The following is a 27,577-nucleotide window of genomic DNA, read 5'->3' as shown; positions in this document are numbered from 1 at the left end:
AGCTAACTGAGTGTTGTTCTGCTGCCAGAAACTGAGAGACAGTGAGCGAGACTCGTGGATTAAGTTCGGGCAAGTAACCAACTATAGAAAACGCCGTGGACAGTAGTCGTCATATAGAATTCATATAGAGTCATGACCACCAGAAGAGGGTAAACGGGAGCAACATTTCAGGCAAATCGAGTGGCTGAGGTGCAGCTTTCTTGTTGGTCTCTTCGAAGTTTTGGGCAGACCAAGTTTACTGTGGCTTGGCTACCGACATCACTTCGGCAGTTCACTACCTTAAACATAGCCCAGCACAGCAGAGACAAAGAACATGGTGTCCTGGATCATTTCAAGAAGCGTCGTGTAAGTACAAAATACATTATGTACTTTTTACGTGGTTTAGTGTAAAATGACAGTTGGTGGGATTTAGCTTTGTTAGCATACTGGGCTAACTAGTTGTTGCGTTGTTGCGCTGGCAATTTTTGCATTTGACGTTTGTAGGTTACAGTGGGCGTCGTTTTATAGGTTTGAACACGTAACAATGTTATTATGCAGTAACGGGGATATATTTTCGTTACACCAACACAGTTAGATGTGGTGATTTGCTAACCAGTCGAAAGTTGTGTTGTTTACCGATGTAACCGTCGGTGCTGTCAGTGATTAAGCCATCATCTATCTTAATTGCATGCGTTGGGTTGGAACTTTTGTTGCGACATGTCGGTCTATTAAGGAGTGCCACCTCCAGCTGTAAATCTGAAGATTAACTGCATGCCATTCCACTTTTTAGCCACTCTGGTCCAGTGCTTCAAATATATAGTTATTTATTTTAATTCCAAGTATAGCTAATTCATGAGCTATATCGTGTTGTGTCATGGATGTTACAAATAGATATATTGTGACAAGAATAATACAGTACTTGTTTTTCTATGGTTTTGTTTTTCTATGGTTATGGTACCTGTATTTTGTAATCCACCGCCACTCCTTTCAATCTGTTGGCCATGGACTATATCAGTGTTTTTCAAACATTTTTGAGTCAAGTCACATTTATTTCATTGAAAAAAAATCCCGCGGCACACCACCATCTGAAATTGTAAAAAAAAAAAGAAAAAAAAAAAAGCTTATTTTAACAATATAAGTGTTATATTGTTTATATAAGCAATTTTTAACATTGAATAGTGACGTTATATTGAAACATCTTGAATAGGAATTGAATAAACACAGAAAAAAAAGTATTATATAATGATAATTACTGAGCATGGGCCTGTTTGGATAAACATGCGTCACTAATCGCTTGACAATTAGCTACCTGCTGCTGCTACCTACTGGTATGGAAGAGTACTACAATGTAGTAACTACATGATTACGCTGCCAGGCGCTAGACCGCACAGGCACAAATTAGATCATTTCCGACGGTACACCTGACAATATCTCGGCACAGTGTTTCAAAAACACTGGACTATATGCACGCAGCCCTTCCGCGTTCGACGTCGTAAGGCAATGCAGCTTCTGGTGCAGGGTAGACACTGAAGCATAGCACGATGTTCATGTGATGTAACTCTTGCCTTAAGTCCTTAACCGACTCAAAAAGAACAGGGACTTCTCCTTTGTTTAACACCAGGACCACCCGAATTCTAAAACTTCTGAGATCTCCTAGAGCCGTCATTTTTCTTTGATGGACAGTCTAAAATGTTTAATGTGCGTGTAAAAAAACCCTAAATGTAGCTAATGTAAGCAAAGTATGACCGATCACCATCAAAATACTATGGAGGTTACTTTGATATTTTCAATAGATTAAAGGGGGCATAATTGGAGATGTGCATGTGAATATTGGTGGCAATTGGTCGTAGTTTTCTAATTAAGCCTCGTTTAAGCTTTTTGACATGAAGAGTTTTAGACCAGGGGTGTCAAAGTCAAATTGACGGAAGGCCAAATAAAAAAAATTCCGTCAAGCCGAGGGCCGGACTAATAGAATGTTCATTGACATTTTTTTAAATGTCCAGATTGGATCGGGCCCTTCGCGCTTGCTGATGATCAGGCTTTATATTTCTGTAATATATTTCTTTGCCTCTATGTTTGTCACCCCCCTGGCTGTTGTGTTTTTATGTTCGGCGTTACTAAATAAAAAATAAGATAAAGTACATTACTGTTACTTATGCGAGGCAGCTCGGATGTCACTTCCGCTTATGACCCGAGAAGACGCCGCTGCCCGTCTTATGAAACAAGATCAGTGGAACGTTTGCGTTTCTCCTGCCAAACAATTTTCTGGTTGACTCAGGCTGCAAGATTGTATGAACTGTACATAATGTGAAGTAAACGGAGAGGATCATATGATTGGTATGATGTCTCCAGCTGACTCTATTTTAGAGTGGCAAGGTATGAATGTGGGTGCTCCTGTCAGAAAACACAGGCCCGTATTCCACTTGACATGTCTATTTATTGTGATCTGCAACAACACAGACAAAGAATAACCTAGCAACATCATCCTATGCATATCCATTAGTTAACAATATGCCATTCAGCAATTAAACAGCCAAACAATACACATTCACACGTTTCATCACTAGAATAGTTGGCATACTGGCCGAAATAACTAACTAGTGTTCATCAACGTGACATCACTCACGAGAACATATCTTGGCTATTAATGTATAGCAGTTACCTGACACGAACCTAAATTATTAAACTCCCCTTTTAACATTTACACACAACAACAAACGTGGTGAAACACAGGAAACTACTGAATTTGCTGGCACAAACAAACTACTAGCTAGCTGTGTCGACGGAGGAAAAATAAAAGAAACTACGTCTCTCGCTATCAACACTTAGCGCTCAAGGAGTGTTCAATCCCTGCTCACAGTGTGGAACATCTCAGCACTACGTCGAAACTCAATGAATTTATCAAATGCCAACAATTACTAATAATAAAACAATGTGAGATTTCTAACATGAAGTATTTCTTAATAAAGCGTCTTTTACTCCGAATAACTTTTCACCACAATCTGATTCTGAAAGCCACGAAACAGTGACAAGAAGTCTTCAGTCGGCACGTAGAGGACCGAAGGACGATCCTCGCAAAAGTAGCGGTAATGTTCGTTACAACAACAGCCAGGGGGTGGCAAACATAGAAAGAAATATATTACAGAAATAGTGTAACGAATCGGGTTATCTGTGTTGTGGTCGAATTTGTGTCTTGCCAAGTTGTGTTGTTTCCGAGGTTAACGAATGTAGCGTGCGGCTCACTGGATGGGAGGGCATGCGAGCGAGAGTAGCGGAGGACAAAGAGGAGAGCCGTTGCTCTTTTTTGACCGAACGGTTGTCGTACTGTATTGGCGTCGGCTGCGGCCCACAGTAGCCAGTTGGACTAATCAAAACGTGATAATTAAACTACGTTTGTGTTCTTGGAAGACACTACAATATATTTTAAAGCGTGACGTCATCGGCAGGTGCGAAAGACCCGATCACATCTGCTACCCATACCGGCGGGTTGCGGGCCAGATCTAATAAGAAAGCAATATCATCCCAGGGGACATAGAAAACCTTCTCGAGGGCCGGATGTGTTACACATGTAAACATAACATCATCCTAAGGGGGCAATGTGTTTATTTTGGGGCTTGCATACCTGCTAAAACCCTGAAGACTGGAAAATGTTTTTTTTTTTTTTGTTGTACTGTTGCGCAAAAAATGTTTTGTGTTATGTTCTCCTTTTCCATTTATGTTAATAAAATCATGTTATGCTACTTTCCAGTTGTACTTTTCAGTACAGACGCTATAAAACTGGCAATTTAATTTTTTAGAATAACAATTGTGGTTATAATCAACAATATGGGACATTATGAAAACAGGTAAACCTAGATATGCTCAAAGGAGGAAATATTGCACTGTACTATCCTGCTGTTATGGTGTGAAGAAAGAGTACATACGGTATACACTATATAGAGAAGAACAAAAGAAATAAAATGAAGTTTGCAGAAGGTAGTTTTTGTGGTAGTTTTAAGAAGCAGCAACTGCCTGACACTATTTTTCTCAAGCCCGTTAAGAAAAGAATGTCAATATTAAGGGCTTCTCCCGAAGCGCCTGAAAAGGAGAAGATTTATTTCAAGGAGTTGGCAGGTTTTTACGCTATTCGCGGTAGGACTCGTTCCATTCACAGGGGATAACTTTAAATCCCGCAATTACAGTGGTACCTCTACTTACGATATTAATTGGTTCTTAAGTAGAAAACTTTGTAAGTAGAGACGTGTTTTCCACGTAAATGCCCTAATACGATCCAAGCCCCCCAATACTCAGACATAAATGTTTGATAAAGCATAAAAATGCATCAAAACATGTAACAAATACATGTTACAATTAGATTATTGCGCAATAAATGAGAGTTGTGCATAATGTAAAAAACAAAGAACAGAGTAGAGAATAAAAATGATGGTCGTTTACCTTTTAATTGCTGTCCTCATCGCTTTTTGCCCTCTTTGGTTCATGTTTTCTCTCAGAAGTGGTTTTTGCCTGGCGTTTTGTAAAGAACTGATTTAATTACGTGGCGACTGTCGATACATTAGTCATATTCTTTGGCGAGATCAACCAAACGCATCCCTTTTTCGTACATTTCTATTATCTCTTCCTTTGTATGGACAGAAAAAATGATTTTCTCCTTTTTTTTTCTTTTCCTCGTTTCTAATTCACGTAAAACTATCGGAACACCTCATGGCCCGAGGGGCGAATGACGAGGACGCTGCATAGACATATCAATCACATATACAGTATATCTGTTTACCTCACTATCTACACATAGACACATACGGTAGAGGTCCCTCTTAGCCAATGGGATGCCAGGAAGATGCTAGGTAATAGCCAATGGCGGAGCAGTTGCGTTCAGGAAACTCTGGAGCTGCGAGTAGCAGCCCATACTTTTACCTTTCGGATCCTGAAATTTCTTTCGTAACAAGAGGCAATATTTTCCTGTTGATGCGTTTCTTAACTTGAAAATTTCGTATCAAGAGACGTTCGTAAGTAGAGTTACCACTGTATGTCTCTCTATTGCTCTGGTGTCTTGTGTTTTTTATTACTCTCTCAGTTCTGGTGTCTTTAGTTGTTTATTACTGTCTCAGTTCTTTGTCTTCGGTCTCTCGTGTTATCCTCCCCCTGCTTCCATCTGGTTATTGGTGTGCAATGTCAGGAAGCCAGGGAAATTGACCCTGAGCCCACAGTCAAGGCCCCTACAAAGGCAACACTTCTATTTTGTCAGCTGCATGCAAAGACAGAGGGAATGAAAGTGAGGAATAGGAACGAAAATGCACCAGCAGAGATGGTAGTGTTGATATGATGGTAGATTTGATATGGCGTGTGATTTTTTTGTAAACTTTTTGACTCACTCAATGCATTTTGAAGTACTCTTTATATCTTTTTGAAACTCAATTACATTCGGGGTGGAACTCGTGGAGTAACTTGGGATGCAATATCTCAGTATTTAGATAAGGTATTTTCCCCAACACCTCTTTGAAGTATAGCTTTTCCCCTCCTTATGTCATTTGTTTTAGGGCCTATTTGTACGAGGACACTGGTGGGTAAAAACTCCCAAATATTCGATTGTAAGTGCCTTTCATTTAGATGACTATGGCATTTTGGAGGCTTGAATACGCAAACATTTGAAGTTGAAGTTGCCATTTTTGCATTCCCAATATACATGGTCCAAAACTCCACTCAGATCTGCTCACGTGCTCGCGTGTGCATTTAGGTCACATACATGTGCCTGTACAGGGAAGTAAACAAACATGTCTGATAGGGCTCGATTATAAAAAAAATATATATATATTAATCACAATTATTTTGGTAATAATTGAAATCACAATTATTCAAACGATTATTTTTTTTTTACTACAAAACAAGAACAGGTTTGAACATGTAAAAAATATTGAGAAAATTCTTTGAAACGCTATAATCATTTAAGTTCGTTTTGGACCCAACAACATTTATTAAATTAATTATTTAGAAAAAAAAACAATTATAGTGCAAATGTATAAATTAAAGTATGGTTTCCTTGTATAAACAAACAAGTTAACTTGCTACGCAGTTATAAATTGCCAAAGTAGTAAACTGCTTGGAGTAAAATGCCAATTTTGACAGAATAACAGACATGCTGTTCATCTATACATTTAGACCTTTGCCTGGAGCCTTTTTTGTTTTGTTTTTAAAGTAATATTTACACATGGTAAACAAAGTTAAAGTAATTTGCTTCTGATAAATTATAAATTTAATATGCTAATTGGTTCAAACTAATTTAAATGTTGACTGTTACATACTAGTACGTAATCTATACAATACTTCTAAATTACAGTAGGCCATTCATTCAATTTGAAACAAAAATGAACACAAAAAAATTGACTTCATATTATAGACTACACAAGAAATTTAACTTAAGTCACAGTAATAATGTTTAGCATGGTGTCTATTTTTGTGCTAGTAAGAGTAGTGTATATTTGCATAAGATATGTTATTTAAAATAAATCCCTCGTGGCAATTGCGAAGTGGAGTCTGTGCCCTACACATTTGGAAGCCTTGTCTTTGCAATACATTCTGTTATCTTTTTGTGTCTCTCCCATGTTGATGGGTGGGGGTTGCTGCGTACAGTGTTTCAACGACTGAGATTTGCGTTGCGGACGACGCCAACTCGGTGTTTTCTTGCTTTGGTGTATCATAACATCATCGTAAACCAAACGATGGTTGAATAGATTTGTTGTGTTGTCGGAGGATGCAGAGACAACTTGCACTTTATACGTCTTTGTTCGCCGTCTTCCACGGCAAACCCAAAATGTAACCAAATAAGCGATTTTGACTTGCCTTGCTTGTTTACAAGTCGTTCCTGTGGCGGGTCTTGTGCCATTTTTAGGTCTGTTACTCTGTTAAAACGTTGAGTAGGAGCGTGTGCAGTGTGACTTGCGGGGTGCGGGCTAGCTGGAGCGGACGGCGTGGCGGACTAACTCGTGTGCGCATGCCTCAAAACAACTCAAAATTAGTTTTTTTTACGATGACAATTTTGTAATCATGGAGTGTAATAATCGAAATCGTAATTAAATTTCGATTAATTGCACAGCCCTAATGTCTGACTACATCCATCTGCCAGCACTTAAAGCTGCTCTGGCTGTAATAAAATAATAATAATAATAATAAAATAACCCAACAGGAGTCCTTCCAACACTCTTACTGACTGTTCATCTACTATTTTTTTTGCTAGTTAGCGATCATTTTGGTTTTTGCCGCACAGATCATTGACATAGAATGCAGATCAGAGACAAAGGGAGATTTTATGCATGCGCACGGACATGGCCGACTTATATCACAGCACCACCTCACCGCCTGTAATGCATACACAATAGAATTTCACACACTCTTGCTTCACCAATAGCATGCATATTTTATCTGATAAATGCTCGCCTAAAGGGTTGTAGCTATCGAATGTTTTGGTATTTGGATACCCTACTGAAAATTAGAATTGAATAATAGAGTATTTGGATTAAAAAAAAATGGTTTTTTTTTGCTTGGTTAAAGATACAGAACACAAAAAAACACATTTCCGCTCAAAAAGAAACAGCCAGCAGTTTTTCATTTCTAGATAATCAACATTGTATACTTAAATTAAAAAAAAAAATCCCTCAAGAAACTATGAGAATTTAAATAAATCTCCCTATAAACTTTGGTCTATGAGACGTGATGTCAGAAGCACAGTAGCGAATTTGCCGGCTAAAACAACACACGTGACTAAGCCTGGTTTATTAAAAGTACATTCATAGGAACGGCAACTGTGTCAAGCTGTCAGCATCGAAGTGTGCAGTCATTTAGGTCTATTATCTTGAGTGCTGCCAGCCCTGCTAGCGCGGCTAGCTCGGTGTGGATCCTCTCAGTAACTAATCCTCACCTCTCCTGACAAGTAGCGCTATACAAAAGGGGAGGAGTCGCTAAGCATGCAACATATCAAGTAAGAAGAGAGAACATGAGAAGCTAATGCTAATTGCTAAAGTGAAATAAAATCAGGAATGACCAAAATGAGTGCTATGTAGGGATGTCACAATATCAGCAATTTTGTGATATCACGATATTAAAATTGCCACTATATATCGTCGTCATGTCACGATATTAATACTAGTGTTGTTCCGATGCCAGTTTTTGGTCCCGATACCGATACCCAGCTGTGTTGTATTGGCCGATGCCGATACTGTACCGATACCACACATTTGAAAAAAATGAATAAATCTAAATCTAAATATATATATATATATATATATATATATATATATATATATATATATATATAAAACCATTGCTATCATGGCTTGGTCAGACTTAAAAACCTTTGTGAAACAGGAAAAATGACTAATACAGAGTTCATCCAGTAGAACTTTATTGCCTACCTGGTGTAGGTGACAATAAGTGGATTAACTCGCCTGAAACCTGAACGTATTGGCTCCCAAAGGCCATAATAGTGCAATAAACATGTAATTTACATGTATAACAGTAGTGCAACAAGAAGTAAAATTAAATTAAAATAAGAAATAATATAAATGCGGTATCTTTGAGAGAGATTGTGTCATTAAGGCATATCTGACGTAAGAAAAATACTTTCAAAACCAAAGACAAGCCGTAGAAAAATCCAACAAGTTCCAACTCCAAAATCCACTTTCAAAAAACAAAATCAAGCAGTGGAAAACTAAAGTTATTGGTGACAGACTTGTCAAATAGTAGCAACACCAAGTATTGTTTACTTAGTCCTCCTGAGGATTCAAGTAATTTGGTTTCAAGTTCAAGTACATTGGCAAGTTTTTCTTTAAGAAGATGAATGTTTCCAGTTTCTCTCCCAACAGCCTATTCCTCTTGACATCAAGTATGTTGGAAGCTGTGCTGAATAGTCTCTCGCTATCTACACTAGTAGAAGGAGCACAGCGAAACTTTGCAGCAGTAGTAGCCAGGGAGGGGAAACATTCTTTATTCTTTCCCCAGTACTCGAATGGGCTCTCCATGCGTTGTATTGTTTTCTCAGTCAGCTACGTCTTAATCTGTACCCGTGTGGCCGTGCTGCTGGCCCCACCTTGCTCTGCATCATACTCTTGCAGGACTTCCTCATACAGCCCCTGAAAGCAGCCCTTGCTACTTGTGCTGGGCTCTGCTTCCATCCGTGGAACCTTACTGGCTGGGTCCACCGTCTCAGTGGTGGTTTTCTGCAGAGATCTTGACTCACACTCCTCATTCTTCTCAAGCTCTTTGGTCAGTACATTCTTTGCAAGCTAGACGTTTTCTGCACTTGTGAAGTATCTGCAGTAACATAGTAAACAAAATACATGTGTTGAATAAACAGCCTATTTTCATAGCTCTTCATGCTGGTGAGAGTGAGACATGGGCTAAATATTAATAAGGTTAATTTGAAATAAAGCAAGGTGCAATATGGACATCTAAAATATTATATTCTGTTATTCTAATTCATATGATTCAACAAGAATTTGCGTACTCTAATCAGTTGTTGTGATTCCAATTTTGCACTCATAGTGATGACATTAACCAGAGTCGCAGTACAGTCCACATGCTACAGAGGCGAGCATAACTCATTACTATAACTTATGTCTTTCGAGGTGGACGGAAGCCGGAGTTACCGAAGAAAACCCACGCAGCTTTGAGCCACAGGTGCTAACTACAGCACCACCATGCACCACCACCTGCACTGCATTTAATGCCACACTAACACAAAATACAATACAATACAATACAATTTTATTTATATAGCGCATTTCATAACAGCTATGTTTAACTTTACACTAAACAGCACACAATTAGACATACCTGTCTTTGTAACGCGGGTCTAAGAGGGTGGCAACTGCATACAAGGGCTCCGCCTCAACGGTCTGGAATCTTCTGTCCATAGCTGCTAGAATCGTTGCCCTCATTGTTTTTAACCCACTGTCCTCTGGAGTCTCTTTGGCCAACAGTCGCTTCAGTACCAGGACCGAGGGAATTACCTCTGAGGCGGTGGAGTTGGCGAAGCTGATCTGCTTTGTGATCTCCTCAAATGGAGCCAGAAGTGTGTGGAGTTCCTCCAGAAGGGACCATTCGTTTGCAGTCAGGGTCGCTGGCAGCTGGTGGTCAGCTGCATACACTGAGATAGCAGTCTTTTGCTCTAGAAGGCTTTCTGTCATATAGAACGTGCTATTCCAGCGGGCGGTCTTGTATTAGTCGTTTGACTGGATGGTTTCCTGCTGCGATGTGGCCAGTGGGGAATGCTTAAAGTGCCCAATGATCCTTCTCCCATTCGACAATGCATCACCAACACGCCGCTGTGACAGCAAGCCTTCATGTACCACAAGTTGGATCAAGTGGGAAAAGCATCCCAAGCTCGGCATCCCCAGGTCTCTCTTTGCCTTCTTCATATTGCTGCCGTTGTCACGAAGAATGACCTGGACCTTCAATAAAATAATAATACTAATATTATCATACACTATAATTGTATTTAATATATAATAGTTATACTGTACAACAACAGTAAGGCAACGGTACCTTAGACTTGGGTATGTTCCAATTAAGCAGCATATTCTCTATTGCTTCTGCAATTGCTTCACCAGTGTGGGATCCTTTGAACTCGTTTGCATGCAATACCACACTTTCCAGATTAAAAGATTCAGTGTCCACCGAGTGAGCAGTTAAACTAAGTAGCGAAATTGGGAGACGTCACTGCTCCAGATATCAGTCGTGAAGCTTATGGCCTGCACATTTTCAAGCTTCCTTGAAACATACTTAGTTACCTTATTTTTCAGTGCAGGGATAGCAGTCTCTGCAATATATTTGCAGCCTGGGACCTTGTATTTTGGTACTGCGTGAGCCATAAAAAGACGGTATCCCACGTTGTCAACAAAGGAAAGGGGCAGGTTACAGAGCACAATCATTTCTGTAATTTTCTCAGACATTTGTCTTGCTGCTTCACCCTTCTCGTCCCACTGGTCCATCCTTTGATGTAAATTGATCAGGGTTTGTTGTTTTGGTCCATTCCCCTTGTTCGTGTTCGCCACCGCCGCAAACTGTTGATGCTCGTTCAAATGGTTTGCCCTAAAATGTTTTATCATGTTGGACGTATTGAACTTGCCCACTTTAGTACCACCTCTTGCAACTTTTGAACCGCAAATTTTGCACTTTGATGTTGTACTTGCTGGAGTTTCTATGCTGAAATACTTCCAAATCGTCGACATTGTTATCTCCTATACCCCGCCCCCCCCCCCCTCCTCTGTATTTTATTTTATTTTTTTTACAGTTTCGCAAGCTTTTATACAGTATCGTGCCCTTTTTATATATCGCCAACCTGTCCACAATAGCGTGATAATTATCGCATCGTGAGGTTCATATCGTGATAGTATCGTATCGTGACATTTGGATATCGTGATATCACTAGTGCTTCGGTGTGCAGTACCCTTTTCACACAAGTCTGTCTAGAACCGTGTTAGGGCGGAGAGCAACCGGCTGTCAACAGAAAATTTGTATTACAATTAATAAGGATCTATAGATAAATAAAACAAAAGCTATGATAGTTAGCCACACTAGAAACCCAGTTAGGGCTGATGTCAGTCAGGACGAGGAGCCCGAGGTCAGAAGTCTATTAAATATTTAATTTCTGCAATGGTATTGCAGAGGTGAGATCGTTAGTTGATGTCTGCGCATTATTGGACATTATAATCTGGCGATGAAACTTCACTTTGTGCCACAGCTACCCTCACGTACCATTGCACCGAAGCGTGGGGAATCTGAGCATGTAGCCAGGTTTCTGTGATTAATAAAATGCAACAGTCCTGAGAGACTCATTTCTATCGTCGTCACAATATATATCGTCACATCACCCAGCTCTAGTTCAGCGTTTTTGTAAAACAATGTTTTTTGAATATACTGTAATGTATTGTTATGATTTTGGCGACGGAGCCGCTCTGCCTCGCTCGCATAAAACCTGTCGGCCAGTCAAATGACAGTGATAACATGGCCCCACTCAGCCCTGGATGGCTGGCGTTTTTGAACCACCTCTGAGTAGGAGTGGGCGATATGGGCAAAAAAAAAAAAAAAATCTCGATATTTAAAAAAAAAAAAAAAACTAACGATAATTTGACGATATTCTCAAAAAAATATTTTAAATCTGCACTTGCTGAACAGACCAATTGTGGATAGACAGCATTTGTGAACAACATCTCTTTCAAATTGCTAAATACAGCTTCTGCAAAACATAATGATTTTCTACGACAATACAGTATTTAACAATAAAGATAAAAAAATTATGTATAGATTTACATTGATATTGGGGAATATTTATGTCATTTAAATGTTTCTGCTGTTATTCCATAATGATGTGACATTTTGAGCTGCAGTAAGTACTGGTGTACCACTGCTAACTACGAGAGCAATCAGAATGAGAAAAAGGTGTTAAATACAGCAATTAGAATGAGAAAAAAATGTATTTGATATGTGACGTGTGACAAAGTGTCACCCTGCGAGAGAAAAAAAAAAGTTGTCGTCATGACAACACCCATTCTCATACGTTGGCCACCGTATTCAGAATAAATCCTCTGCCTTCAATGCGCACTGATTTTCAGCATACCCTCATACTTTGCGGCCGTCGACTGACTCGAGTCGTTATGCTTTTAGATGCAGTATTAATACTCGATAATAGGGATGTTCCGATCAGGTTTTATGACACCGAGGCGCGGCTGCGTTAGGGAGCCTTTCTGGCAGCGCGTTTCAATTGGAGTCAATGTAGCTCTCGCGAGCGGGCGCGGTTGCGTGCAGGGCGGCGCGAGTGATGCTTTTGGACGGAGGGACGTCGTCGCGTATTAAACAAATCAACTTTTTTGCCAAAATCGGCCAAACATGATCGGTGACCGATCGATCGGAGCATCCCTACTCGATAATGTAAAATTACACATCGTGAAAGCAAGATTGACGATGATACCGATAACGATATATATCGCCCACCTCTACCTCTGAGATAGTTCTGAAGAAGCGGTTCCATTGTAACCATCTCGGTGTGCAAACAGGCTAATGGAAAAGCGCCATTTTTCAACTAATTGAAATATTACTATTTCAATTTAATTTTTTTCATTGTTTTCATTTCATTTGTGCATACAGAATGCTCGATTCCTGCAAGTGCTCCATCATTCTATTATAAACCAGCCTCTTCAGGAACTTTGATAAACATGGCAGCATAGAAATGCAGCTGTAATTGATTAAACTACGATATCCAGATTTGTAAATATGAACCACTTTTGAAATTTTAATATCATTTGCTATTATCCCAGTTAAAAATGATTGAGTAAAAATGTGGTTAGAGGCTTAATGATAATAGGAACTAAATGTAATAATTAAACTAGACCTGGCATCATCTTGGCCAGCTGCAGAATCTTTCAAGCCTTTAACAATGTCCATAATTTCCTGATTTTTCCTGAATTTCCTGATGCGTACCTGATAAACCAATCACAGCACGCACAGTGCACCGTACGTGACACTACCGCATCCCTGTTTGTTTGTATAGCGGGAAGCCGTGGCGTAAAGTCACCACGAAACAGAGCTGGTTTCCCCCGAAGGACACGGCGCAAACCAAAGTTCTTTGCAAAGTTTACAGAGACTCCGTTTGGATGTCGGATGGCAACACGACAAACCTGTTTAATCACTTGTGGAGACAGCACCCAAAACGCTATGCCGACAGCCAAACCAAACGGAGATCAGACAGCCAGAGGCAGCCACTCGCTCCAAGCTAACACAACCCAGCAGACAACCCTAAGAACCTTTTGAATCCAAATGTAGTTAATTTTGTTTCCCTATCTATTTCATCGCTGGGAAATTTGTGGTAGTTTCAAATGCCTATGAGCATTGTTGATGGTATTGGTATTGTTATATCTTTGTCTTAACATTCTTTTTGGCTCTGTCACTTTTATCATACACAATTGAATATGCACATCAATCTCATCAATAACAAAGGGATCACACACTTAGTTCAACATGAAATGGGTTGTTACACATTGTTACATTGCGGAATGCTTATTGCAATACTATAGCGCTTTGTGCGCTATTAACACATATGGCTATGGCTATAAACTAGTCTAGCTAGTAATCTAGTGCTAATGAAATAAAACATGATTAATGATGATTAATAATAAGCTATTTGTTGTTTCCTTTCAGGCTCGTGTTTGGGACGCTGTATCCGGCATACTACTCCTACAAAGCTGTCAAGACAAAAAATGTCAAGGAATATGTAAGACCATTTACATGTACAAAAGTTGCAAGTACAACTAGTTATTGAGATTTATTACGATTTTGGTAAAGTCTGTAGCGTTACTTTAGCTCACTGGACCGTTTGCAATATTTTCTCCTCTCCCGGTGCGTGAGTCTTGAGAGGCAGAGCAAACTCTCGGGGCAAAAAGCAGCTTTCCCTGCTGATTGGGTGTTACCCACTGCATGGCTGTTATCCATTGCACGGGCAACCAATTAGATGGTGCTGTGGGTGGGTCAATGCCGGAGAGAGTCACAGCCACAGACTCGGCAAATAGAGGTTTATAATTGATTTCATATCGGCCGTCGGATTAATAAAAAAAGGCAGATGCCGATAATGGCCAAAATGCCAAATATCGTCCCCGATAAATTGGCTCGGCCGATAACCGGTCTACTACTAGAAAAGACTATTAGTCATCAAACAGCAGAAGAGGACATTGGCTGACTTTTTCAGACCTCTGTGCTAAATCTATCAAATTAACACACGGTAGAATTAGAAGAAACTATTGGACATACAATGCTTTACAAAGAATAATGCGCTTTATAATCCGGTGTGGTTTATGTATGAAAATACCCGTTCATTGATATTGGGCCTAATAATCCAGTTCACCTAATTGGTCCGAAAAATATGCTTGATATTCTCTACCTTTGCCATGAAACTCAAAATCCTCTATCATCCTTAAAATATTCTACAGCTAAACTGAAATCCACTTGTAGTAAATTCAGTTGATTTCATATGATTTGGAAAGTCACATACCTCTGTTTATACAAGGTCCCACAGTTGACAATGCATGTCAGAGAACAAACCAAGCGTGAAGTCAAAGGATTTGTCTGTCGGCCTCAGACAGAATTTTATTGAGCCGTGGATATGGGGAGGGGTCCAGAAAAAAAAAAATATCTGCTGCTTTGAAGGTCCCGCTCTGTAAATGAATGGAATGGATGGCCCACTCGGAGTCTTCCAAATGCTAGCCACTCACTCTCAAGGCCTTAGTCGGGGTGACTAGGGCTGCCTAGAGTAGTCCACTAACCACAATTACGTTCAATCAAAATCGCTGACAATTAATCGTCATTGTTGGGGTTTTTTTTCCAAGCATTTTTTTTTTCTCTATGTATGTACGCCCCAATTTGTGTACAAAACGTGCATACGCAATATTAAGTTTCTTTGAGCACGAGAAAGTTTTTGAAGAAATAACACCTTTTTGGCCTGTTTCATTCGGACTACCTTGCTTGGAAGCCGCCGCTGTGGATTCATTCAGGTTTGTTGCTGTTTGTGATACCGATCGAGATGCGTCGACAAATTGTCGTGTTCCTGTTACATTTCACTCTGCGTTTGCAAAGGCTATACACAGCAACCGTTTTGTCAAGAGGATCTCCTATCTTTCTAAATCTAAAGTGTTTCCACACGAGCAAACACATTGTGTCGTCTTAAGAATCTCCGTCGCGATCGAGATCTGTGTTCTGTACTTGATGTAAATCCCCGGCGCCAACCGGAGATGATGTGTACGAGCAAAAAACAAATAATAGTTGATTAAAAATCTTAATTTATACTTCAAGGGGAAAAAAACGTTTTTTAGGAATTTTGAGTATATAATATTATTTCTTGATAAAATCAATCCATAACATAAAAAGGATGTTGTGTCAATGTGTGGCCAGCATTGATCAACTAGTCCAGCGCAATCGATATGTAGCTAGCTTGCAGGGCAGACACATCGATACATAGATTAAATAGATGTATTGTTACACCGTTAGTATTTAGTAATATTTATGAATTAAGGGTTAGGTGGAATTTTTTTACAACGCATGTTAAAATCCGTATTGCGCAAACCTTTATTGATCAAACTTGAAAACCGAAAATGAGACAATCTCAAAAACCTGATGTGCCCCCCCCAAAAAAAGTTAAGACATTTTTTTAAATCAGCGTCCAAAATACATGTAGGGACACACAAAGCCATCTCCGATTACAATTCGCTGTTGACCAGTATTATGTTCATGCATTTGTTATAAGTTCCAGTCTTGTTTTTGTCAGGGTGAAAAAAAGCGATAGTATTTGAAACCTAACTAAATAAACACTGAACAGTTGCAAGGTCGTTTGTGTCTTTAACTTTTTTTTGAACTTTTTGTATTTAAAAGTAGCCATTACATTGTTAATTTGGTTTGTTACTGTGTTCTTGTAGGTCCGGTGGATGATGTACTGGATTGTTTTTGCCCTTTACACTGTGGTGGAGACCATCGCTGACCTTACACTGGCATGGTGAGTTAACATCAAAAATCTGTCACACATGATGACCGTTTGACCTTAAGTTTTAATGTAACTTTTAAATGCCCCCCCAAATTTGGTTGAACTCCAAATAATACGAGACTTGAGGTCCAATTGTACTAATATTGGTTAATTAGCATAAATTGACCCCAAAAAAACATTTATTTATTTATTTATTTATTAAAAAGGACAAACATTACTCAGGAACCAAACTAAATCAATCAATCAGATAATTAAAGGGAACCTGTATGTGCGTTTGTTGTTTTAACTGGCCTCAAGGACACACTGTAGCAATTGAATTTGCAGTATTACGGGATGTGCAGCGAGTCATGTCTGCTTGTAAAATCACTTGTCTATACATCAATTATGTGCTTAAAACTCAATTGCTATGATATTTTGGATATTAACAGTTGCTTTAGGTTTTGAGGTATATTCTGAAACCTGAACAGAATGTCAGTGCTCACCTAGAAAGGCTACATTTTCCATCAACTTTGTAGTCGTCGTCGTCGTACTCATGACCACAGCCAGAATCGATCCTTAAATTTTGTCTGTTACTGGGCTAACCCATTCTTCCCTTAGACAAATTTCAGCTAAAAATATCCACAAATCAACTCACACGGACGTAAATTCTAAAGTGGACTCCTTAAAATCGTGATATTTCAAACTGCGTCACTTGCCCCAAACAACTCGACTTGAATAACACAAATTAAATATTATTCATGAGAAGAGCAATGTAGGCAGCAGAATACACCACGTACTTACTGTAAGTCTTGTGAATTTATCTCTTATGGTTATGGATAGGGTTGGGCATTGAGAACCCGGAATCGAGTGGAACCGGCCGGGTCCATCATGCAAATACAAATAAACAAATACAACAAATAAATACAAGGAATTCTTCCATTTCAGCAGCACGAAAAAAAAGAACCCAAGAATATGCCATAACACCTCATATCCAGCTGTTATTGGCATTGTAATTTGGTGACCATGTATATCTGTTTGGATTGATGCCTTATTTGATTTGTTGGTATGTGTTTTGTCCATTTTCAGGTTTCCCTTGTACTATGAACTGAAGGTAGCATTTGTGATCTGGCTCCTATCTCCATACACCAGAGGAGCAAGTCTAATTTACAGGAAATGTCTGCACCCACTGCTGTCTTCCAGGGAGAGGGTGAGAACCATTGTGAAGTCGCACTGGCTTTTATGTGATTGAACTGTCCTGAATAAATGTCCTGCTGATTGTCTTGCCCTAGGAAATAGACGAGTATATTGTGCAGGCCAAGGAAAGAAGTTATGAGACCATGGTGAACTTCGGCAAGCAGGGCCTCACTATTGCAGCCACTGCTGCCGTCACTGCAGCTGTCAAGGCAAGTATTGAAATGTACTGAGAAGGATTGAATTATCTATTTATTTTAATGCTGAGTCATGATGAATGCTATAATGGAGGGCTCACCAATGTGGTGTCCGCGGCCACCCAGAAGCCCTCAAGGGCCACATTAGTAGCCCGTGGGCCTGTTCCGAATATGACTTGCTAGTGAAGGGGCATTGTGATTTTCTAGCAATGTTATATAAGCGATCATTTGAAAATGTAAATAATGGAAAGCATTTCTAGAAAGACAGTGTTTCATATTGGTATTTATCTGTTTCCTAATTATTGCGAGAAATCAATAACGTGACCAGTTTCTTCACATGAATGAATGTCATAAATTATTATAGGGCTGTCACTAACAAATCTTTTTAGAATTGATTGTCCTATCGATTATTCCATCCATTGGTTGGGTAATAGCCCCGCCCCTGGTTCAAGGCAGAAATGTTTTTGTCAACCATTTTTGTGGTCGACTTAGCCAAGTTACCCAAATAATAACATATAATAGTAATATATAATTAAACGTAATATGGCACATATGTTATTTAAGAAGTGTGTGTGTCAAACTGGTAGCCCTTCGCACTAATCAGCTGTCTCAATCACTAGCTCTCAACTTCAAAAAGGATGGTGACAATGGGTTGGCGATATTGGCCAAAATAAATAAATAAATCTATATTTTTTCCAAAAACTGTAACGAACATTCCTGACACTTTTTGAAAGAAAGCAGCAAAGTTTGATGTGTAGTATGTACAGATCTACCATTTCCAGCTACTACAGCAGTCACAATGAAAAAATACAAACTTTTACCCGCTTTGCATCAAAGAGTCTTGTAATTTAATGCGGCGTTATGCCTCAACAACGTTTACTTGCATTGTCAGTTGCTCAGCTTAACTTACCTTTTGCTTAGTGGTAGTCTTGCTTGTGAACTCATGCAATACTTCATATGGTTCGTGGTTGAACGGAAGTGATGACAAATTGCTCTTTGCAAGCGACCATTTTTCGGCAAATCTTAGAATTTCTTTTTTTTTTTTGTCTTTTTTTTAATCACCTCAGTCTTGTCAACCGCAAATTTATTTCCAGGCTGACAGGAGACTCCTCCATTTATCCATTTCGCCAATTTGAAAACTTGCTCAAGGTCACCTTTACAGTAGACAGCAAGCAGACAACGTCTCTCCAACAACTAGTTGCCACTTGCATGTGTGTGTGTGTTTGGGGGGGGGGGGGGGGGGCGGGGGTGTGTGTGTGTGTGTGTGCGCGTGTGTGTGGAATGCAAATGTACAACTGTTGAGTGTTTCAGTGCTTTTTGCACAACTTGCTGTTCTCTAACGAGATGAACAGCAAAATTCACAACTGGTGTCAAGTATAAATTTACAAGAATGGCCAATTCTATTCCTTTCTGTGACTCTTTCAAAATCTCTGGATTTCTGTTGCAACCTGCTGATGACACTCTAAGATCAGTAGCCACTTCCCTCTGAGAACATCCTGTTTGCAGCTTTGCAATGGCGAGATACTATTGATCAATTGCAAGGCATATCATCTTGATGTCAAAATGTGATCTACATGAGAAAGACTACTTTTTAAAGGGCCCTGACATGAAATTCTCTTTTGGTTGAAGTTTTTGATCAGAAATATGCAGGCCCCCAGTCTGAAGTCCCCAAAAAGAAAGCTGCCTTGCCTTGCCTTTCTGTGAATTCCTTGCCCTTCAGCTCCTTGTTAGGGAACAGCAAGTATGCAGTCCTGAAAAAATGGACATGTGCATTCAAAAGTTTAGAGAAGGTCAAATTAAGTTCACCTGTCATTCATTTTAAAATATTAAATTCCTCTTATGGTTCGCTTCTGTTCACCTTTCTATTTTCAACATAGGAGGGTTTCGAACATTTTTATTTGTAGGTTTTCAAGTCATGCTCCAATGTAGGGGTGTCAAAGTCAAATGGACGGAGGGCCAAATACAAAATTGTGCGACAAGCCGAGGGCCGGACTTGATAGAATGTTCATTGAAATTTTTTTAAATGTCCAGATTGGATCGGGTCCTTCGTGCCTGCTGATGATGTCACGCTTTATATATCTGTAATATATTTCTTTGCGTCTATGTTTGTCACCCCCCTGGCTGTTGTGTTTTTATCTTCGGAGTTGCTAAATAAAAAATAAAATAAAGTACATTACTGCTACTTTTGCGAGGCAGCTCGTACGTCACTTCCGTTTGCGTTTCTCCTGCCAAACTGGAAACAATTTTCTGGTTGACTCGGGCTGCAAGGTTGTATGAACTGTACATAATGTGAAGTAAAACGGAGAGGATCATATGATTGGTATGATGTCTCCATATGACTATTTTGGAGTGGCATGGTATGAATTTGGGTGCTCCTATCAGAAAACACAGGCCCGTATTCCACTTGACACGTCTATGTATTGTGGTCTGCAACAACACAGACAAAGAATAACCTAGCAACATCATCCAATGCATATCCATTTGTTAATAATATGCCTAAACATTACAATTCACATTCACACGTTTCATCACTAGAATAGTTAGCATATGAGCCAAAATAACTAGCTAGTGTTCATCAACGTGACATCACTCACGAGAACATATCTAGGCTATTATGTACAACAGTTACCTGACACGAACTTAAATTATTAAACTCACCTTTTAACATATACACACAACAACGCACGTGGTGAAACACGGGCAATCTGCAACTACTGAGTTTGCTGGCACGGACCAACTACGAGGTGTGTCGAAGGAGGAAAGAGAAAAATAAGTCACTCATTATCAACACTTAGTGCTCGAATAGTGTTCAATGCCTGCTCACAGTGTGGAACATCTCAGCACTACGTCGAAACTCAATGAATTGATCAAATGCCAACAATTACTTATCATAAAACAACGTGAGATTTCTAACATGAAGTATTTCTAATAAAGTGTGTTTTACTCCAAATAACTTTTCACCACAATCCGATTCTGAAAGCCACGAAAAGTGACGTGAAGTCTTCAGTCAGCATGTAGAACAGCCATGGGGCGGCAAACATTGATGCAAAGAAATATATTACAGAAATAGTGTAACAAATTGGATTATCTGTGTTGTGGTCGAATTTGTGTCTTGCCAAGTTGTTTTGTGCCCGAGGTCAATGAATGCATCGTGCGGCTCGCTGGATGGGAGGGCATGCGAGCGAGAGTAGCGGAGGACGAAGAGGAGAGCCGTTGCTCTTTTTTGACTGAACGGTTGTCGTACTGTATTGGCGTCGGCTGCGGCCCACAGTAGCCGTTTGGACTAATAAAAATGTGATAATTAAACTACGTTTGTGTTCTTGGAAGACGCTACAATATATTTTAAAGCGTGACGTCATCAGCAGGTGCGAAGGACCCGATCACATCTGCTACCCACAACGGCTTGCTGCGGGCCGGATCTAATAATAAAGCAATATTCTCCCAGGGGCCGTAGAAAACCTTCTCATCCGGCCCGCGGGCCTTGACTTTGACATATGTGTTCTAATGTAAAGGTGCTTTATTTTTTCTAAGTAATCCTCTCTTTTAATTTCTTTAGGGTGTAATTTAATTTTCACAGCCCAGACTCTACAACCTGCTTCTGCTTACGCTACTTAATTAATTGCTGTGGACACTGCTTTTCTAAAATGGCAAGTTACTGCATGGGTCTGACCATAGCTGCTGCGTACAGAATATCACTAAAGCAAGTACACCCCACACATTTTTGTAAATATTTTATTATTTCTAGTAGGGCTGGACCGATAATTCAATATCAATATGTATTGCGTTTGACACGTGATCGATATCAATAGAAAATGCCTTCGATAAAACGTTTGGTAGAAAAAAAAATAGAAAACAAATCCCATCGCGCATCCGTTTCCAAACACAACTTGACTTGGTCATTTTAGCTCTTAGCAAGTAGCTTGCATACTGAAAAAGTGTGAGCACCCCTGATTTAAACCAACAAAGAAGCAGCAGCTAACCCAACGGAGCATGCGTGCGGGCCCGGCGGCCGTGCGCCATACTCACGCCGAGCGAGCGGTGTAACTTCGTTCAAATAAATGACCCGTCGACTCAGTACAACTCTTTCAATAAAATGATATGCATGACAACCCGATTAAACACCTCCAGATGGGGACGGGTACAAGTAAAGGAGTTCCCTGTCTTTGACATGCTAGCGCCAGTTACACCCTATTGTGTGCTATTGTAGCTAATCCTCTTGTGACTCACTTTCTTCTTGTTTCTCTATACTGACCTTCTTTTCCTAGGGCTTTTGTGCTTCACCAGGCTCTTCAGGGAGGTAAAAAAATAAAATAAAATAAACAAATCTTAGTTGCATGGACCAAACTTTTTCAACATTTCACCCAGCATTGTTGTCATGTCCTCATGTCAATATTCTTACAGTGCTCACAATTATCTGTCTACCAAGTACATCGATCTCCTGTTTTTTGTGAAAACATGCTCATAAACAAGTGTACTTTAATAGTTGGTGTTTAAGGTATTTTTTTGGTGTACAGTGGAACCCTTAAGTCAAACATGGAAAAGTAATGTAACTTGTACTCACCCTTAAAGATGAAGTCAACCCCAAAATTTTCTTTACAATGCAGGGAATCCTCATTTTACGAACGAGTTCCATCCAGCGACAACAATGCTTTGACGTCATTGCGCAACAACATGGATTCTTGCGGCGCTGCGTTAGTTATAGCCATTGTTGATGTGCTTTTTGCTTACTTATTCGTCCGCAACCCACCACTGCTTCTCGTTGAAAGGTTTAAAAGCAATTGTGACCACTTGTCGGTTCTCACGAACGAGTTTGGCGCCGTGTTTTGGGTTTCGTAGAAGTGACGTCAAAGGACGGAAATTCCTTTTGAATGGACAGTTTGGCTAACTACTGCCACCCAGAGGCCTGGCATGCGTTTGAAAACGCACTTCCGAGGCTTCGTGTGGATGCCTTTTTTGAATGTGTATTCCAACGCAGGTGGGGGGGGCGATATACGGTTGTTTAAAAAAAAACGGCTAACGTGTAGACAAGGCCTCAGAGACGCAGCACAAAAGCACACTCTTAAAGGTATTACAGGACTGCCTGTAATATGTTCTATGTCACTCTAGTATTTTAAACAAGACATTCTGATGAATTTTTCATTTGTGGACTATGATTTAAGCAGCCAAATCCACCCATTTTTAGCCCTCTCAGGGGGCGGCTATTTTGCTACTTTCTGTCGACTGAAAATGACATCACAGTTGCTCTGGGCTCAGGTAACAACAAACGACACAGGTAAAGATACAGAAGACAAAAACCACATTTCCACTTATAATGAGCGGCCAACTGGTTTTCATTTTTGGATAATCAACATTTTTTTTACTTGAATTTAAACTGTGCTTAGCAGCACAGTATTTTCCTCTCTAGGAACATTAGTGAGACATATCTCTCCCCATATTGGTCTATGAGACGAAGTGACATCAGCACCACAGTAGCGATTTTGCTAGCTAAAACCAGTGTTAATTTCGTTGACTAACATTTTTTCGTCATTTATTCCGTCACAAATATTTTTATTCAGACGAAAAGAAAAGTAAAACTAAAATAGATGTCATTCATCGATGACAATAACTACATTAACATGACAATCTTGTCAACGATTAAAAGATTAAAAGAATAAACACAGTCACGAAATCCAGTCAGAAGAAGCAATCATATGCGGTAGGAAAAAAGAACCACTCCAAAATTGGAACAGCAGTCGACAAATGAGCTAGATACGGTGGTGGAAGTCAGAGATGCTGTCCATTATATTATAATAATAATGAAAGCGATGAAAGGATTTACGGGCCCACTTCACCTTCAACGATGAAGAAAAAAAGACTAAGTGTATATAAGGTGGAACAGTCATTCGTGGGAAGAATACGCCAAATTTGAACTGAAGTAACATCAACAGAATGTACTGTACTGCATGCCAGAATATGTATGCTCTCTACGTTTGAGGAAAGCTGATGAAATTCACTACAGTTATCAATTACCATTTTGAGAAGAATTACAACATAAGTAGCTTTATCCATTCGTCCATGCCAAGACCGTTCATATATCGAAAATAGTACGTAAATAAAGGTAATTTTTCGACAAACATTTTATACGTAACTCGAATTGTACATAAAAAAGAGCATCCGTACCTTGAGGTTCCGCTGTATTTGCCAAATTTCCCAAAAATGGATGAATTGAGTTTACATTTACCGATGCCAAGTGAATTTGGGATTCTGGAATTTATGATCATAAAGTGAAGTTGTATTGTTAAAGCTCAAACCATGGGAACAATATTAATATGATACAACCTAAAGCTTGGTTTTAAGCCGTATTAAGATGATACAGTCAACTTTATAAGCCAAATCAGTTCTCATGCATCCCATTTATGAGAAGTTGGATTTCAGGCAAATCAGACAACCATGGTGTCAGTTGTGTTAAGCACACTGAAACTCACTAACTTCATCACATTGGCTTTCTTTTTTTTGTTGTTATTGGTTGTTTGTTGTGAACACAGAGAGGCTGACCATATTAAATGGTGTTGGTCTGTCTGTGGGCTTTTCTGCCACAGGGTCAGGGTGCCATCACAGAAAAGCTGCGGAGCTTGAGCATGCATGACCTCACACAGATCAGTCAGCAAGACGGCAGAGGAGAAAACCAGCTGTATCGCTTCAGCTCCCATGCTGCTAATCCAGCCATCAGACGATCCCAGAGTGCTGATGTACCCGATGATGCAGGTAGACAAACACACACAATTTGTAGGATTGATACCCATTGAAATGATTGAGGGGAAAATGCATTTTAAATATATAATTAATAATAGACATTTTTTTTAAATGAATTGGCCGATTAATTGGCAATCTGTATTTTTTTTTTCAGCAAAAAAATCTGCATTGGGCCATAGTGTTTATAATCATGAGGAGCCACAATCACAATCACAAAAGAATGTTGATGAATTGCTCAGCTCTATATGAAAAAAGGCTCACTACCTCACACTTTGAAATCCCCTTAATTGAGATATTGTGTGCTTTCAGAATACTTTTATGACCAAGACGACAGGAGCGATGATGAGTCTGAGCCGACTTTCTCCGAAGACGAGGCTGTTTCTCAGAAAGGACTGAGACGATCTCAGAGTGTCAAGCTGACACGGTCCAGAGTGCGTAAAGATGTAAGTGATGCCTTTTGGAACCAAGAAAGAAAAAGTGATCAATGGAAGATCCTAAAGTGTCGCACAAGTGTCTATTATTTGTCTCTTTATTTTGTATCTTCTTCTTATTATTCTTCTTCTTATTATGTATCTCTTCTCACTAGGCTCGATATGGATCGCTGAAGATTAAAGGGAAGAAGAGACCAGCGCTGAGCTCCATTAACTATGGAATGTGAAGAGACTTCTCCTGACACATGCACACACGCGCGCGCACTCACGGATACACTGCTGAGTAGTTTAAGATATTATCTGTCTGAAAGCTGACTGTTGAATATTCTTCTATACAGTATACAATGTGTATACAGTGGATATGAAAGGTTTTCACAAACTTGTAGAAATGGCAGGTTTTGGATGTTTAAAAAAAATTCGACCAAGATAAATCATTTATAAACTTTTTCTACCATGGATGTGATCTGTTAAGAAAAATTTGAGAAAAAAAAACTTTTAGAGAAGGGGAGTAAAGATAAGTTAGATAATGTGCACAGCCGCTGTGTACAGAATGAACAAGTCACATTCAAACTCATGTTCTAGTGGAGTCAGCATACACCTGCTACCGTTGTCTTTTATTTTTGTTAACTAGATCATTTTTCCCTCAATTGAATTATCCTTATTATCTGCGAAAACCTTTTACAATGATTTACCTTGGTGTCATTCTAGTTTAGATCCCCAAAACCTGGCATTTGAACAGTGGCGTGTAGACGTTTGATGTATGTGTGTGTATTTAACGACCATCTGTCGGACTTGAGTTTATTTCATAATAGGTGTTTTATCACTCCGTCTTTCACTAATGTGGATCAATTATCAACGCTTTATGGATTAACCAAAAAAATATCATTCCTGCCAATGTTCCAAAAATCGCTTATTCCGTCATCTTAAATTGACCAAGCTAACATTTTAACTGAACTGCACATTTTTAGATTGGCCTTTTTGTGTGGACAACCTGAGGCACGCCTGTGCAATATATCTATATAATATATATCGATATATATCTTGCAATGCCACACCTGTGAGGTGGATGATTATCTTTGCATAGGAGATTTGTGAACTATATTTGAGGAGAAGGGCCTTTTGTGTACATGGGAAAAGTCTTAAGATCTTTATATACCGCTCATAAAAAATGGTCGCAAACAGTAAAGCGTTGCATTCATATTTTAAATAATTGACTTTTAATAAGGTGTGAAACGTGTATTATCCTCTTTTCGTTTTTTTTTCTTTGTAACCTTTGGATTAGAAGGGCTTTTATATTATTCATAGCTGTTTTTGTATACGCATCTCATCCCAAAGCTTTTTTTAAACTGCTGTTTTGTTGCTTGTCATCTCAGTTTTTAAAGTAGCATAGTTGATATATAGGACACAGCACACAAAATTATTTTATCCTTGATAAATCAATGTATTGATACACTCCATTTAAACGAATGGCCTAGTGACATTTTAAATGAGCTACAGTCGTCACTGTCAGTGGCATGCACACTTTGACCCCAGAAGTGCCCTTCGATTTTTGTTTTTAAACAGTATATTGAGGTCAATGTTGACAGGATCTTTTAGAAAAGCTGCACGGTTAAACGTGTGCCCCGATATGCGCCCCATCCGCACAGGCTCCCCAAAATATCTGTGCACGCCACTGGTCACTGCTGACTCAATGGTAATGGCTGAGCTGTTAGAATTTCATTCCATTTCCAAAATGGAGGAGATGGAGACAGTGCAGAAGGTTGATGAAAGTGCTTCTTTTTATTGCGTTTACTGATTAGATTGATCATGATTATTAACTCAATCATGCAATTCATTTTCTTGACAAGTCGAGCACAACGAACATGTTTATTATTACTTTTGATGTACTTGGAGTGTGTTTAGAAATACAGTTGGTCTCCAGCAACATCAGACAAAATACATTTGATATACGTGCTGATAATATGTGCTTGGAGACTAGGTGGCAGAGCTGTTCTTATTAATTCTAAAATGAAAAAACTGAAAAAAAAAACCCAAAAAAACATAGTACCAGCTATGGGGCTTACCAATGATGTGCTCATGTTAGGAAGACTGTTGACAGCACTTTGGCTGCTTGGCAAAGCTGTGCATGCAGAGATGTTGGTTGACCCACACATGGACAGCCACGATTTAGAGCACGGAAATAATCCGTTACATCTTTTGGCCTATGATGAGGTGTCAACCAAGCCAAATCTTGTCATGTCATAGTGTCCATGCAATGCACACGACTGACTAATTATATACCAAAGCTTTGTGTACTCAAGTAGTGTGGCTCAGGTTTGGGGTAACTGTTTTGTGGATTACTTGATTGTTAATGTAATAAAATTATGCCAGTTATCTGCGGGCAACAACATTTGTGTCACTGTCTGTGTGTGTGGATTTTCTTTCTATACATATCTTGCAGGGCCAAAACATCATCCGTGCGTTTTTACTGAACACATTGTGTAAAGTTTACATTGTAAACCTTTGCACACTGCAGGGTGGAAAAAAATGTGAAATGGCCTTTAACAAGGGTGACA

The 27,577-nt window shown here is 39.4% G+C and overlaps 1 protein-coding gene across 1 annotated transcript; it reads left to right on the top strand.

Moving 5' to 3' along the window:
* Nucleotides 1-27,411, top strand: reep3b (receptor accessory protein 3b). The gene is made up of 8 exons (XM_086017309.1): nt 1-345; nt 14,164-14,236; nt 16,428-16,504; nt 17,558-17,678; nt 17,761-17,874; nt 24,438-24,603; nt 24,901-25,034; nt 25,178-27,411. The coding sequence occupies exons 1-8, from the start codon at nt 314-316 to the stop codon at nt 25,247-25,249; spliced, it is 789 nt and encodes a 262-aa protein (XP_085873435.1). The 5' UTR covers nt 1-313; the 3' UTR covers nt 25,250-27,411.
* The last annotated feature ends 166 nt before the right edge of the window (nt 27,412-27,577 follow it).

Source organism: Filicampus tigris, chromosome 19 (assembly GCF_054856515.1).
Source record: "Filicampus tigris isolate MCC_2025a chromosome 19, RoL_Ftig_1.0, whole genome shotgun sequence".
NCBI lineage: Eukaryota > Metazoa > Chordata > Actinopteri > Syngnathiformes > Syngnathidae > Filicampus > Filicampus tigris.
The sequence above is the reverse complement of the archived record's forward strand: the minus strand, read 5'-3'. Positions and strand labels throughout refer to the sequence as shown.

What these genes read in the sequence shown, in the direction of transcription:
- reep3b (XM_086017309.1), top strand. Translation starts at nt 314, where the DNA reads ATGGTGTCCTGGATCATTTCAAGAAGCGTCGT. An exon ending in CAAAAAATGTCAAGGAATAT is followed by an intron (nt 14,237 to 16,427) that starts GTAAGACCATTT and finishes GTGTTCTTGTAG; the next exon opens with GTCCGGTGGATGATGTACTG. An exon ending in TGATGTACCCGATGATGCAG is followed by an intron (nt 24,604 to 24,900) that starts GTAGACAAACAC and finishes GTGTGCTTTCAG; the next exon opens with AATACTTTTATGACCAAGAC.